Source organism: Primulina tabacum, chromosome 7 (genome assembly GCF_025594145.1).
Source record: "Primulina tabacum isolate GXHZ01 chromosome 7, ASM2559414v2, whole genome shotgun sequence".
NCBI lineage: Eukaryota > Viridiplantae > Streptophyta > Magnoliopsida > Lamiales > Gesneriaceae > Primulina > Primulina tabacum.
The window spans coordinates 29,889,733-29,906,412 of record NC_134556.1 but is presented as its reverse complement, the minus strand read 5'-3'; the positions used below and the strand labels follow the sequence as shown (position 1 = coordinate 29,906,412).

At 35.6% G+C, this 16,680-nt stretch overlaps 1 protein-coding gene and 1 non-coding gene across 2 annotated transcripts; both read left to right on the top strand.

Moving 5' to 3' along the window:
- The first annotated feature begins 246 nt into the window (after nt 1–246).
- LOC142552439 (small nucleolar RNA R71) lies at nt 247–352 on the top strand. The gene has a single exon (XR_012821770.1). It is a non-coding gene; the product is annotated as a small nucleolar RNA R71 (small nucleolar RNA).
- A 7,803-nt stretch (nt 353–8,155) lies between these two features.
- Nucleotides 8,156–10,828, top strand: LOC142550666 ((+)-neomenthol dehydrogenase-like). The gene is made up of 4 exons (XM_075659743.1): nt 8,156–8,211; nt 8,923–9,181; nt 9,828–10,010; nt 10,424–10,828. The coding sequence occupies exons 1-4, from the start codon at nt 8,156–8,158 to the stop codon at nt 10,826–10,828; spliced, it is 903 nt and encodes a 300-aa protein (XP_075515858.1).
- Nucleotides 10,829–16,680: the final 5,852 nt, after the last annotated feature.

Here is a 16,680-nt window from a genome sequence, read left to right as displayed (position 1 = left end):
TGTTTAAAGCATTAAGTTGTGCAGTGATAGCAGGAAAATCGATTACCTGGTGAACTCCTGCACTCCTCCGCTGGTTGTTTCTTTCAGATTGAGGATGATAGCTGCTAGCAGCCATCTCCTCCAACAACTCATATCCTTCTTCCGCAGTTTTTCTCAACAAGTTTCCACAAGCAGCAGCATCTATCATAGTATGGTTAGGAGTAAGCAAACCATAATAAAATAGTTTGAACGACTAACCCAAGTGGCAACTCGTGATGTGGGCATCTACGCAAGAGATCTTTGAAGCACTCCCATGCCTCATACAACGACTCCTGCTCGAATTGAGCAAAGGTGGTGATGTCTGCCCGAAGCTTCATGGTCTTAGATGGGGGAAAATATTTGATGAGAAATGCTTTCGCCATATCCTCCCATGTGGTGATTGAACCTACAGGTAAACAATTTAACCAAGCTTTAGCTTTATCACGCAAGGAAAAAGGAAACAAACGCAATCTAACAGCATCATCAGAAACTCCATTGAATTTGAATGTATCGCAAATTTCAAGAAAATCCGCGATGTGTGTGTTTGAGTCATCTACTGCAGATCCTCTAAACTGGATTGTGTTCTGAATCATCTGAATTATAGCTGGATTGATTTCGAACTGGTTTGCTCGCACCATAGGCCTCACAATGCTGGGGCGTGCTCCATCCAAAGAAGGTTGGGCATACTACAGCATCGGTATGCGGCGTGGCATCTCAACACGTCTAGCATCATGGTGTTCCTCCTCACGATCGTTCTCGTGCCTCTCCATCAGTTCTTTCAGTCTCTGCTGTTGTCTTCTCCTGCGGAAAGTTCTTTCAATTTCATGGTCAAACTGCTCAAGCTCCACGTCAAGTGACGTTGGCATGCACTAAACAAGATATCTGGAATAAAATATGGAGTGTTAGCTCAAGAGAAATAAAATAATGCTAAAGAAAATAACTAAAAATAAAATTGTAGATTAACAGTCCCCGGCAACGGCGTCCAAAAACTAGATCGAGCAAAACTTGCACTGTGGAATCATCAATAAAAATATATTTTTATATGCTCAAAAATTAATCGCAAGTGCACGATGTCAAGTAATAGTATAATGTACCGGAGTACGAGTATCGTTCCACTGAAGACTGTATTTAACAATTATTATTTTCAGTTATTAGATCTTTAGCAACAAAAAGTGATTGGGTGTTTTATTACTACTAAAATCAAATAAACATGCAAACAAAAATTATTCAAAATCAAATAATGAAATATAATGTCTAAAATGGTTGGGAAAAATTCAATAAGAAATGAATTTGTTGGGAATATCGGTTCACCTACCCCTCGTTAATTAATTAATTCATTCGATAATGATCATATGCTTCCGACAGGATTTCCTATTTAATTGAACACACTCTCTCGAGCTATGCCAAACTAATTCTACTCAATGAAGTAATTAAATGTCTTTAATTATTTATCAAGAGTGAATCGCATTTCGATCTATGAAATCCCCTAGTTTTCGACCCTTAGGACTATGACTATCGGCGCGTATCCAATTTCATATATCTATGCAAATTGTAGATCCACAGATTATACTATTCGTTCCTATCACAAGTTATTCTCTCGAACTCACTCGCAATATAAAAACGTTGTTACAGTTATCTATGCTCTAACAACACGATAAAACAATAGTATAATCAAGAACAAATCAGAAATCGAGATGTAAATTAATTATATCAACGTTTGGGGTAGGATCCCCTTAAATCCCAACAAATATTAAAAGTTTAGCTACTCGAATTCATGTTAAAACTAAACAAAACAAAGTTTAAAGAAGAGAAACTAGATCAAAAATACTAGGCGTGACGAAAATCGCAAAGACGACGCCCGAAAATCTTCAAATCTTCAACTTCAGGCGCAAAGTGCTCTCCAAAGCTTGTGGAGGCTCTCAATTCTCGTCTGAATGATCCTTAATTTCATGCCTCCTTTTCTTTTTTCTGCCCCCACTAACTTCCAAGTTGAAGAAAAGATAAAATAGGAATCTTTCCATGTTGAGTCGCGCTGGGGCGGTCAAGTTTTACCGCCCTAGCGTGAGGTCTTCTGTTATTTTTTCTTCAGTCTCACGTGCTGGGGCGATCATGTTTTACCGCCCTAGCGCGACACATTCTGCCCTCAGTCCTCTTTTAATTTGTTTCTCTCCATTTTTCTGCACATTCACAAAACTTCAGTGAGCGGTGATAAAATGTAACAAAATAAGAAAAACATAGACAAAATGCAGACCCCATGTAATCCAAAACAATGCAAACTATGACACACACAATGCATTAAAATACGTAAATATGACCTCTATCACATAACATGTTTGAAAATCAGGAACATAAATCAATACAAACTCTGAATCACACTCCGTGATTCTTAGACTCGGACTCGACTCATCCTAATCTAGGGATCCCGATCCGAATAAGAACATACACCCACCTACATTCCCAATCGGGGTGGTGGCACGTTCTTATTCACGGACTTTGGCTCTTTCCATATCGAACATCAGTAATAGAAGAAACTCCAATTCTATCCACTTCGATATAACCAAACGTCTGGTGTCCTAACCTATCCGTAACAGACTTTGGCACTTTCGCCAAATCAGTATCTTTTGACAATGTGCAATGTGCTTGTGACGATTCCATCACTATCAGGCACCCCTGTCACGAGATCAATCGTCTCTGCCTAGGCGTATCCACCTATGGCTCAATACATAAATCAATAGATCAAAGATATCAATTTCATTCAATTGCAAATATCAATGCAATAAAGTAAAGTATGTGATTTTGGGAAACTCAAGTCAATCGGACTCGAGTTGTGCAATCCCGCATCAACATCAATTTATACCTTTCATTTCGTTTTGTCGATCTGACTCTGTCGAAGTCTCGAACTCACTGCCTGTCAAATCAATCTGGCAATAACAATATCGAATACACTGTATCAATGCATAACTCAATTCAAGACCTGTTCTGATCAATACTCAAATCAAACATAATCTGATCTATATCAACGATATCATGATACAATCTCAATCAATACTGAATCTGATCAAAATCAATCTACAAATGTTTCGACAACAAAACAATACAGTCTTGATAACCCCGTCAATCTCAACTTCACAAATATAATACCACAACTCATAATCGATATCAATACGAATCATAATCTTCAATAATAACAGGTCATATTATCAAATCTGCACAATCTCAATCATATCGCTTCAGAAAATCATAACAGTTATATAAACAGTATGTTCTTCGATCTGACTTCAATTATATACTGATCAGTATACCCAAAACACAATATATCAGTCAAATCATACTTCCCCCAATATCATAATTTCAAACTATATCAGAATTCAATGAAACTTACGTCCAGTTGTAGCTGTCGACGAGAAAAGTACAGTACTGTGTCCGGATTCAAATTCTGATAGTTGGATCGTATCAAATCGAATTTCTAAGCCTTGAGGAAATTTGAAGCATTTCCTTGAGATTTCCTCGGTTTTCAGCTGAAGGAACGAAGGAAATGAATCTTATATATATATCCCAACGCATACCATGAACAAGTGGCACATTTCCATGCTGCATGCACGCGCATATGCGCGCCCAAGCCCCGCACATATGCGCCAGAGGTTCTATCCATAAGATTAGCTACTGGACTGCTCGCGCATATGCACGCACACAAGCCGCGCATATGCGCGAGACCTACTGGTCACACACAATTGCTTCAGCACAACTCGCGCATATGCGCGCGTACTCCTCGCGCATATGCGCGAGGTCTTCTGTCCCTCTCGCGCATATGCGCGCATACTATTGCGCATGTGCGCGAGAGGTACGATCCTCGCGCATATGTGCCGATGAAGGTCGCGCATATGCGCGAGACGTGTAGCAGGCACACCGAGCCACTAGGCTTGTTGCATGTACGAGATGTATATATATATATATATATATATATAATATATATATATATACATATATTACCATTTCTTCAGAAACAAAAAGGAGAAATCGAAGGAAACTTTGCAAAAATTATTCGTGGATTATAGGGTCGCGATTGTGCAAAATCTAACTGTTTGATTTTGAATCCAACTGCGGTAATGTGTTCCTATTGACGTAGACTACAATTTGACGTAAGTTTTGCTACGTTTTGATATGATTTGAAATTATGATATTGTCAGAATTTGATATGATTCATATATGATGTTCTTGTCATGTTAGACATCGTATAATCGAAACCAGACTAAAGAACAAATACTGTATGGAATTCTTATGATTTTCGGAGTTGTTTTGGAATTGATTTGATATCAGAATTGAGTTGTTATCGATTATGAGATGTTGGAATTGATATCTGACTGATATGATATGGCTGGATATATTGAGATTATTCCATTATGCCGTTGAAACGGAATTTGATTGGATTCTGATTGTATGCAATATTGATTAGAATGAGTATTGATATTATATTCCTTGATATTGTCATTGTGAAATTAATATTGACAGGCTTTGAATCAGATACTTTGACAGAGTCAGAGTAACAGAACTAAAGGTATAAATCAATGTTGATTCAGGATTGCACAACTCGAGTTAGATTTGACTTGAGTTTCCCTAAATCACATACTTTATTTCATTGCATTGATATTTTCAAGTTATAAGAATGATATGTTTAGACTATTGAGTTATAACAGAGCACGAGATAGAGCCTAGGGCAGATCAGCCTAGCTACTGGCAGAACCGCCAAGTCTTTGGTAGAACCACCAAGACATTAGACTTGTGGTGTATCGATGTGGCTTTGAAGTAGATCGACTTATATTGTAGATATTCGATACGGAATGCCAAAGTCTAAGTTAGATCGGGATCCCTAGATTAGAAATGAGTCGAGTTGAGAGGACGAGTCTTTGATTGAAATACATATTTGCATTGATTCATGTTGTCAGATTTGGTACATGTTTCGATGTTTGAATATGCTTTTATATATGTTTTATATGATTGCATTTATACGTTGTTTATACTGGGATTGTATTCTCAACGGAGTTATCCTGCTGTTGTCGTGTTTGTATGTGTGCATGGCAACAGGTGGGACAGGTTCAGGGTCACAGAGATGAAGAAAGATCGTGATTAGAGTGGAGACTACGGACTTGGACTAGAGTTAGGGTTTGAACACTTGACATATAGTTGTTAAACCTTAGTTTGAACTGATTGTATATAGTACAATACTTGCACTTTAATACTGATATGTATATTAGAATGTATGCCATTACGTTCCGCATTTGACATTGTATTTTAAAAAAAAAAATTAGACCATGTTTATTATAATTGATTAAATTGTCCCAATGATTATTAAGAACATAATTAGCGTCTGGGTCCCCACAAAAACCGTTGTCTTTGAGCATACCCTTTAACCACAAGGCCTTTAACAACAGTTTTATTTGACCTATGACAACGGTTAAAAACCATTGTCTTTTGCCTTTTTTCTTGTAGAGTATGTTTCAGGCATTCCATCAGACAGAGAGGTGGACTTTCCTATCGAGCTTATGCCAGGTATCGTGCCAATTTCTAAGGCACTCTATCATCTAGCACCTGCAGAGATGAAGGAATTGAAGGATCATATACAAGAATTGCTAGATAAGAGTTTCATTCGCCCTAACTTTTATCCATTGGACGTACTGATACTGTTTGTTAAGAATAAAGATGGCCGCATGCGGCTCTACATTGATTACAGAGTACTGAACAGAGTCACGGTCAAGAACAAGTATCCACTGCCCAGGATCGAGGATCAATTTGATCAGCTTCAGGGAAGAATCAGTATTCTCGAAGATAGATCTCCTATCAGGATACCACAAGCTGAAGGTGAGAGAGTCTGACATGCATAAGACGACTGTAACGTACCGTATTTTGAACTATTTAAATTTGCGGGAAAAATTTTCTTAAATAAGAAATTATCTTTCAAAATGCATCACAAATAAAATATTTGACAAAATATTTAGAATGTAAACGAACTTACAAAATACTTGTTTTTAACAACATAACATGTTTTTCCAAAACATCAGAGTAAATGAGTTTAAAATGCATAAAGAAATTCTTGAAACATAGGCGGTCCTCGGGTTTAGCCTCTGCGTAGTTCGAGCCGGCTCACTGGTCCCCACCTCTCGTCTCCTCAACCTCGTCCTCACCTGCACCGATCAAGTCTAGTGAGTCTAAAGACTCAACATATATAAACTGAGAATAACAAGTAATACATAATAAAACCACATGCATTTTAAAGTAGGACATACATACTTGAACATTAACGTACTTACATAAACGTAGACGTGCCATCATATTGTAAAACTTTACATTAACAAATTGCATCATACATACTTGAACATGCATAACATCATTTTTGCGTACATATATGTTTCAAAGCAAGTGCTCTCCTCAACCTCGTCCTCACCTGCACCGATCAAGTCTAGTGAGTCTAAAGACTCAACATATATAAACTGAGAATAACAAGTAATACATAATAAAACCACATGCATTTTAAAGTAGGACATACATACTTGAACATTAACGTACTTACATAAACGTAGACGTGCCATCATATTGTAAAACTTTACATTAACAACTTGCATCATACATACTTGAACATGCATAACATCATTTTTGCGTACATATATGTTTCAAAGCAAGTGACTCATACATAAATGCGACTGATCAGAGTAAACCACAGTACTAGGCTGACAGGAATGTCCACTACCACATACATAAGATACCCGGTCATACTTTACCGGGTGTATTAGTCCCTGGTCATATTTTACCGCTTTCCAATCCTGATCAAACCCGGTCACACTTTACCGAGGTGGAGAGGTCTTCGGCCACGTTCACCGACTTCCAAACCCGTTCATATTTGGTCACAAGTAATTTAGCATACCTCAAAAATAAAACATTTTCTTTTGTACGTCGAACATACTTAAAAACGTCGAGGGCTTCGTTGGAATGCTTAGTACATGCTGTCCTAACCAAAGCAACAAATATTCAGAAGATCCCAATGAAGCCTGCAAACAAAACTTGAGAAAATGAGAAGAATATGCACAAATTTTCGCAGCTTGAGCAATGTCACGGTAAAAATCATATCTCTCTCATTCCTTATCAGAAAAATACGAATTTACTGTCAAATCGAAGATAACACAATGTAATACAAATCAGTTGAAAACATTTCCAGAAAAACACCTTATAATTCGCAGAATTCGAAATAACATAGGGTGACAGATTTTATGACATAAAAATTTCACAACTTGTGCAGTCGCACGAAAATGATCATAAATCACTTGTTTCTTATCCAAAAATTACGAATATACTGTCAAATCGAAGGTATAAAAAATTATTACGTTTTATATGTTGAAAATTTTTCCAGAAAATCGATCAAAAAATTCCCAGTATTATAAAATACAGAAGACTCGATTTTTGAGATCCAAAATTTTGATTCAAAATCGTTTCAAACATTTTTGCTCAAACTTTTGCATAAAATAAACATTTTTTCATACAATATACATCAAAATAATTACTATGACAACATCGATGCAAAAACGAAAGAATATAACAGAGAAATTATTTTCTCTAACTCACATAAGAATAACATTCAATTTTTTTCTTCTCACTTGGATTGCTCTCTTGAACTTGGGATGCTTAGAAAGCTACGATTGGATGTCTAGAAAATGAGCTCTATATATAGCAAACTCTTCAAATGTGAAAGCCATATGTAAATTCAAACTTTGCTATCCACCATTTACACGGTAGTGCGGACGTTCGCATTGGAAGGCAATGTGAACATAGACACAATTTTCTTGCATATAATTTTGGTCAAAAAGCACATGTCCAAATCTTAACAGTGAATTCCATAAATATGTAATTTGTGTCACGAGTCTTTTCATGATTACAGCCATCCACACTTTTGTTTTTATCAATGTAATATTTAAAACATATTTCTATGACTTTTTTTTAGGCAGATCCCACAATGCCAATTTTTTTATTCAAACTGTGTTTCCCTTGCGTTTTTAGTGTCACCTTATCTCCCAACCTCATCATATATATATATATATATATGCACACAGTACATCACATTTCTCGTCATAAAAACGCTTAGCAGGCTATCATGTCTGACGAAGAAACCACCACAATATTTGTTGCTTCTCGTCCCACAACCGCAAGGTAATTCAACTCTCATATCTTCCTGTTCATTGGTAACTTTAATCCATTTAATTAAGACCTTCCTTTTATCTTACAATATATAACTTGTTGTAATATATATTCTAACTTTTTTTGACGAGTATGTCTTTCATAAGATGGTCTCACGGATCTTTATTCGTGAGACGGATCAATCTTGTCCATTTTACAATAAAAATTAATATATTTGACATAAAAAAATAATACTTTTTCGTTACCCATATAGAATATTCGTTTCACAAAATTGACGTGTGAGACCGTCTCACAGAAGTTTTTGTGTTTTGTGACTACGATATTTTCAAAATTGATTATTTAGTCTCGTGTCTTTGAGTTTTCGACGTATATATAGTACTTTGCTTTGCAATCTTATTCCCTTTTTCCATTGTAGTTCTGATTCTACAACGCACGTCGACACCCGAAACCGACTAAATTTACAAAAAAATATTGATGACCAATTAAAACTGAAATAAAACATATTTTCTATGAAACAAGTTTAGTATTATATGATGTATCCGACTCCAATTCACAAAACCAAAGATAATTACGATGGCGTTGGGTACGTACTACCATTTGACTAAAACTGGAGAAAAATTAAAAGTGCCATTAATAAGTAGTTTTGTCATTATAGCATATAGGCTACAAAGTTTTACTCACATAATCAATAACATATAATGAAATTTGATTTGAGAATAGCAGGTGGTGGTCAAAGGAGACGGTGGCCATAGTTACTGGAGCAAACAAGGGTATTGGCTTTGAGCTCGTCAAACGGCTAGCGGAATTAGGGCTAACGGTGGTTCTAACAGCCAGAGATGGTGGAAGGGGTCTTGAAGCTGTTCGAGCACTTAAGGGTGAAGGCCTTGATGTTCATTTCTTTTGCCTTGATGTTTCCAACCCTAATTCTATAAAAACATTTGCTTCATGGTTCCAACACACTTTTGGAGTTCTGGATATACTTGTGAGTTCCAACACACTTTTGTCGCTGTATATTTTTTGTTTACTATATCTCTGAATTAGTAATAGTTTTCTTTCCGTTTTTGGCAATTTTTCCATCGAAAATAAAATGTTGAAGTGACACTGCACGTATAAGCACCACATATGTGTCAACTCAGTCCATGATGGAAAAAGGGCCAAAATTGTAAAAATAAATAAATAAGAATAATAGACTAAGATTGCATTTCGATAACATAAATGACAGATGTTGCAGTTTTCATACATATATACGAGCTGAGTTTAATGCCTTAGCTTCCTCGTAAATTAGATAGACTAGTTTCATATTTTGATTGAAAAAATACCACCACTAGATAATCATATATATTTTCTCTTCACAAGTTATTAGCCAAGAACCAATTTTGAACAAACCACGTAGAAATAATAGATATATCTTGTGCGAGTATATATCGGTGAAATTTCTGAAATGGTGATGCAAGTTGATCTAAACTAGGGCTTCATCATTTAATTTTTTCCATTTTTATTTCAAACTTTTGACCAAGTAGTACTGACGTGACACGAGATATGGAATGAGTTTGAAATCTAAAAATAGCAATTGGGAATAATTTTTTGTTCTTGCTCACTCTCTAATAGTTTCTAGTTTCCTTAATTAGATCAACAATGCTGCTGTATCTTTCAACGATCTGCATGAGAACTCGGTGAAACATGCCGAGACCGTGATCAGAACTAATTTCTACGGACCAAAATTACTGACGGAGGCGCTCTTTCCTTTGTTCCGCTGCTCATCTGTTGGCTCCAGAGTTCTCAACATTAGCTCAAGGCTTGGAATGCTAAACGTATGTGAGCAATTAATTAATTAAATTATATTTGATTAAATTTTTCAATCAATTTGACAAATTTTTGAAGTGTGGTTTTGAACAATCAGGTTAATTAATGGTGACATTTTCATCAAAGGTCTCCTAAAATCGATTCGGTCAATTATTTCGTTTTAATATAAATTTTGGCAAACCTAATTTCGCTAATATTAGGATTTTCATTTTAAATATTTAATTACATTAATTTATTTCATATTATTTATTATTAATCTTATTATAAACAGTATTAATTATTTTAATTCGTTTATTAGAATAATATATTTAATTTATTTCTTATGTTTTTTAGAATTCTTCTTATAGTTTCTGAAATTAATAATGTTATTAACTAAGAAACAAAATAATTAACAGATTTCTATGTTTATGTCTAAGCGCAGAAGCTAGAAAACCCCAAACTCAAAGAGATACTCAAAGATGAAGAGAACCTATCAGAAAACCAAATTGAGGGTATGCTTAATCTATTTCTCCAAAGTGTGAAAAATGGAACGTGGAAAAGTTACGGATGGCCTCAACATTGGACCGATTATTCAGTCTCCAAATTGGCTCTAAATTCATTTTCTAAAATTTTAGCCAAACGATATAAAGGGAATGGCACAAGTGTTAACTGCTTCTGCCCCGGATTTACTCAAACATCCATGACTGGTGGCAAGGGAATTCACACAGCCGATGCCGTGGCGGACGTCGGTGCATGGCTTGCTTTACTTCCGATGGAGAAGCTGCAGACCGGGAAGTTTTACGTACTGGGGTCTGATCATAACCGTAGTAATCATTCAAAGATGTAAGTTATAAGTTAACTGAGATTATATTCTGGTTTTCCATATCATTGAAGGTATTTGAAAGCACCATCAATTTGTATCTGAATGATTGTGAAGAAATGCTACTAAATATTAATCATGATTCAATAGCTTAAACCGAAATTGATCTTGACCACTTATAGTTGTACGAATTTAATTCATCGATGGGGGCATGCTCTTAAAAGAGTGAAGTAGTTTGACTATAATGTCAAATGAATTTGTGAGCACATAGGTATCACTACAAGAAAAATACAAATCAACAACACTCATACGACAACGATTTTTATTAAAATCGTTGTCTTTTTTCTTTTAACAACACTTTTAACAAAAACCGTTGTCGTAGCCTAAAAAACCCGCTAATAGACAACGGTTTTTTAAAAACCGTTGTCTTTTATGTATCTACGACAACGGTTTTTAAAAACCGTTGTCTATGAGCATTTTTTTTTTGGGCTACAACAACGGTTTTTGAAAACCGTTATCTAAGAGCTTTTTTTTTGGGCTACAACAACGGTTTTAACAACCGTTGTCTATGAGCGTTTTTTTTAGGCTACAACAACAGTTTTTAAAAACCGTTGTCTTTTGGATGGTTTTTTTGGGCTACGACAATTTTTTTTCAAAAACCTTTGTCTATATAAGATTATGTCAAGGGTCAAAGACAACGTTTGTGTAAACCGTTGTCTTTCGGACGGTTTTTTAACTACGACCGGTTCTATAAAAACCGTCGGTAAATATAACGACGGTTTTTTTAAATAATCGTTGCAAATTTAAATTAGCGACGGTCCATAAAACCGTCGCATTGTTAAATTCGTGACGTTTTAAAAATACCCGTCGCTTCATTTAGCGACAATTTTATTGAAACTGTCGCAATTTTAAATTAGCGACTAAACAACCGTCTCTAATTTAACATTAGCGACGGTTATTTATAAAATTGTCGCTAAAAGCGACGGCTTCAGCTGAACCGTCCCTCATAGCGACGGTTTTATTATATCCGTCGCTTTTAGCGACGGTTTTTGAATAAACCGCCGCTAATAGCAAATTGCCTATAAATATCCGCATCCTTAGTCATTTCTTCCGACAACAAATTCTTCTCTTCAACTATTTTCAATTCTTGTTTAAAAAAAAAACTATTTTCAATTCTAAGTGTAAGATTATAAATATTCTTAATTTAGTAAGATTGGAAGGTTTTTTTGTTAGGTTTATTAAATTATAATAGTAAATTTTTTTTACGGAAAAATATAGCGACGGAAATCATTTTAACAACCGTCGCTAATTAACGACGGAACATGAGTAACCGTCGCTCGTTTGCGACGAAAATCATATTAAAAACAGCCGCTAATAGCGACGGTTTTAGAAATACTAGAAAAACCGTCGCAAAATTTAGTTTAACAACGATTTTTCAATGCTATGACAACGGTTTTTCACCGTCGTCTTTAGACGTCTACAATAACGGTTTTTCACCGTTGTCTTTGAATGCACCATTTAACCACAAGGCCTTTAACAACTGTTTTACAAGACTTACGACAACGGTTTTTCATCATCGTCTTTGACGTCTACGACAACGGTTTTTCACCGTTGTCTTTGAGCGCATCCTTTAACCACATGGGCTTTAACAATGGTTTTATTTGACCTACGACAACGATTTTTATCCGTTGTCTTTTGCCTTTTTTTTGTAGTGGTAGCTTGCATCTGAACTATTGAAAGACACACAAATATATTGATTGAGATACACATGAATATCATATTTAAATTCATTTTGCAAAAATTAACATGATTTTCTCAAGACATGTAAATCAAGAAACTAAACAAACATATTTTGAATATATGCATCCACAAAATATTAATTTGGATAAAATGCTTACCATCATGCCAAAAGATACTTGTGACAACAAAGAGCCCCATACTAAGCGACTGGTGGACATGAAGGGCCGCACCTACTTGGGTGTTATCTTTATTACAACTCATCTAAACAATCAAATTAAATGGCCAACTTCAGCGACTTGATAAGTGGGAGATTCTCAAAATGCCACTTATCCAATACTTCTTTCACCCATGCATGTTTAAACTAACAATCCCGTACCCCCTAAGAATAAAATATGCTTCTTAGGATATTCAAACTCATGACCTCGCTCTAATAATATTTGAATCAAATAAATAAGAAAAGTGGTCTAGAAGGGGTTGAATAGACTATTTTCAATACTTTTTGCTAACTTTAAAGAGTATTTGAAACGTCTGCTACTCGTTTTCTTAAAAAGTAGTAAATTTTTTTTTTCAAACCTCACTTAGCATTCGGCCGAACCATAAAATATTTTGGAACCATTTTAAAAGTAAAACAACCAACTATTTTTCAACCTAAAAACATTATTTGAAAAGTATAGCTCAAACTATAACCTCTCAAAAGTCGCTCATAATTATGATAAAAGTCATAAAATATCCTTAACATAATTTAAAATCATAAATCATAAACTAGTACGGAAAACTAGCGTCGGTCCTCGGGTTATGTGCACTTTCAGTCCAGCAAAGTCAACCATCAAGACCTCCATTATCATAGTCATCATAATCACCTGCATCAATCACACCTAGTGAGTCTAAAGACTCAACACACCATAATCTTGATAACAAATACTATATATACAGATCACATACAACAGTGAAAATACTTGTACTTAAAATATCATTTTCATGAAGATGCATAAACATAAAACATAACATTTTCGTAAACATTTTCATTATGCATAAAACTTTAAATAAAGACATTTTCATAATCTTATGCATAAATATTTTCCTACAAATTTTTATATAAACATAAACATATTTATATTCGTATCTAAATCAACATATTCGTATCATCATATTTATATACATATTCGTGTTCATGTTTGTAGTATTCAGATCGTTGATTGTGACTTTCGTGTTCATATACGTGTTGGGCGATAGATCCATCTACATATAACCACAGTACTGGGCGGCGTGGGACACTAGCAACACTCTCACCAGTCACCTGGGCCCTGGCCTTATGTATTAACATATCATCGTATACATATACATATACATATCCGTATCCAAGGAAACACGATCGTCGGGCTCCCACTGGGACCATAACCCTCACGAAATTTCCAACATATCATCGTATTAGTCACAACTCCTTCACGTCCTTCAACATATTATCATCACTTAACAAAAATCATGCATATACGTATCGTTTTTATTTTTGAAACCAAGCATGCAACATATCTTTTAAATGTCCATAATTAATCCATAAAAATCCATGAACATTTAAAGATCACGATTTGACATCTTAACATTCATAAACATCCATTAACATTTTAAAATAACATTTTTACATCATAAACCTTTAAAGTAAACATTTAAAATAAACGTTTTGACATAAAAATCCATAAACATATAAAATTTCATAAACATTTAAAATAATCATTTTAACATGTAAACATTCATCAACACTAAAAAAAATCATATTAGCATATAAAACAGCATTCAGGACACTGCCATGACGTTTACTAATTTTTAGGTGTAAAAAGACCGTTTTACCCCTGGACGTAAAATTTCATGTTTTTGACATTTTTTTATTTTCATTGACTCTAACATGTCACAAATAATTATAAGCTTACATGAATTTTTTCATATTTTTATTTAGCTTAAATAGAAGACTTTTAATTTAATCTTTAAATAAGACGTATTACTGCGTTTTAATCCCGAATTAAACCAAATCTTAATATAAAATTCCAAATTCAAAACTTAGACTTTTAATAATTATTTCAGCTTAAATATAATTTTTCATAATTTTATAAAGCTTAAAACTAGGCGTTTCAATTAATTCATTAATTAACGTTTCGTGCGGCGATTAAATCCTGGATAAATCCAAAACTCGTTGTTTTGATCCCAAACTTTAAACATAGCATTTTTATTATTTATTCTACCATTCCAAGTCATGAGCCATACCCCGTGGACCCATGGATTCAATTTTAGCTTTATTATTTTCGTTTTTGACACATATTCAAACACACCGAGCCATCTCCCAATTCACTCGAGCCACGCTCAAGCCGCCTTGAACCAAAACCTAGCCAACCCATCTAGGGACCCTATTGACAAAGCCCAACCCTTGGAACCAGCCCCTAAGTCGCTCCAACTCGCCTGGACACCGAAGCACAAACCTGCGCACATGAACTTCCCTCTCGCCTAGGACTCTTGGATAACTAGGACTCTCCTAGCCACTTAACCAGCGACCACCTCGGACCCTCACTGACCCTGGACCAAGCCCAGACCCTGCCCAGACCAGCCCAAGCCCTGGACCTGCCCCTGACCCACGCAAAAGCCATGCCCGAAGGCACACACTCTGCGCGTTCCCTCCTGCCCTGTGGTTCCCACGTTTTCTACATTTGGCTCGAGCCACGTCGAGCCATCCTGCACCAGCCCATGACCTAACCCTTGGCCAACCTCCCTTGGCCCTGATGGACCAGCCTGGATCGCGCGTAGGCCAGCCCCAAGCCCTTCTTTCCCGAACGGTTCCTGCGCAGGTTTTGGGGGAGAGTCCCACTTCACGTGGACTCTTCCCCAGCCCAAGGCTCTAGCCCTAGACCTTTTAGGACCCATCCTAGGACCTAACCATGACCCCTAGGACCCAACCACCAGACTTGGTCGAGCCACCTGCCCCCATGCAACAATTTCCCTTCAACCGATCCCAACATCTACATCAGTGATCAAATTGGGTTCCAGCTTTGCTGTATTTCGTGTGTAGCTTGATTGGAGTGTGTTAGGACTCTTAAACTTTGTGTAAAACACCCTTAATCCATACCCTAGCCATGGCAGCCCCTTACCACAAATTAAACATGATTTTTGAACCTAAACACAAGAGTTTAACACACACATATGCATAGTTACAAAAATATCATGATGTGCAATTTGTTTTCATTCAAAACATGTTCAAATAAATATTATGTTGTGTAGATGATTGAAGGAAAGAATATGGCGTGCCTTTGCGTATTTTACGTTCGAAAACGAAGTGACGATGCGAAGAATGGCGATAGTTTGATTGAAGTGTGTGGCCGTGTGTATGTGTTGTAAATTGGGGAGGGTTTTATATAATATATACTAATTAACTTACCAATCAAGGCTTAGGCCTAATAAACCTACCAATTAGGCCCATTAGTCTAAATTAAAATATTAAAAATAGTTTTGGTAAAATAGGTTTGTGAATTTATTAGTTTGGTTGCCAAAAAATTCGTATTTTTGTTGAAAAACCAACTCTGATAAAATTTATGTTTCGGCGTATAAAATCACCTCGAAGCCCCTTATTTTCAAAGATATGAAAAACCATCAACCGTATTTTAAATAATTAAAAACAACTATTTAATAAAAATATTTTACAATTTTCAGCCCTCGGTCTCCTTTCCTCAATCGCAACTCGAATATCCTTTAAAAATGCATTTTAATGCAACCATGTAGAAAAATATATTTTAAACATGTCAATGTGCACAACATAATTAATTAATGCAATTAAAACATTTAACTAAAATACACAAAGAATTTAATAATTGCATGCATGTGGTTCGCGTGGACCTTTAAATTTTCGGGGCGTTACAATCTTCCCCCCTTAAATTGAATTTCGTCCTCGAAACTCGCTTATCCTTGATAACCCAAAGTTTAGATTCAGTTCTATTATCCCAAAAATCCACACTTCCGCTGCGCTACTCTGAACAAACTTAAATTCTAGAATGTATTTACGTCTCCTTGATCCCAATTAAATCTAACTTCTAAATCCTTATTTTCGAATTGCAACTTAAAAAGACCCATAATGACTTAGTGCTATTACTATTATAACCTCG

What these genes read in the sequence shown, in the direction of transcription:
- LOC142550666 (XM_075659743.1), top strand. Translation starts at nt 8,156, where the DNA reads ATGTCTGACGAAGAAACCACCACAATATTTGTTGCTTCTCGTCCCACA. An exon ending in TTGGAGTTCTGGATATACTT is followed by an intron (nt 9,182 to 9,827) that starts GTGAGTTCCAAC and finishes TTCCTTAATTAG; the next exon opens with ATCAACAATGCTGCTGTATC. An exon ending in CAAGGCTTGGAATGCTAAAC is followed by an intron (nt 10,011 to 10,423) that starts GTATGTGAGCAA and finishes GTCTAAGCGCAG; the next exon opens with AAGCTAGAAAACCCCAAACT.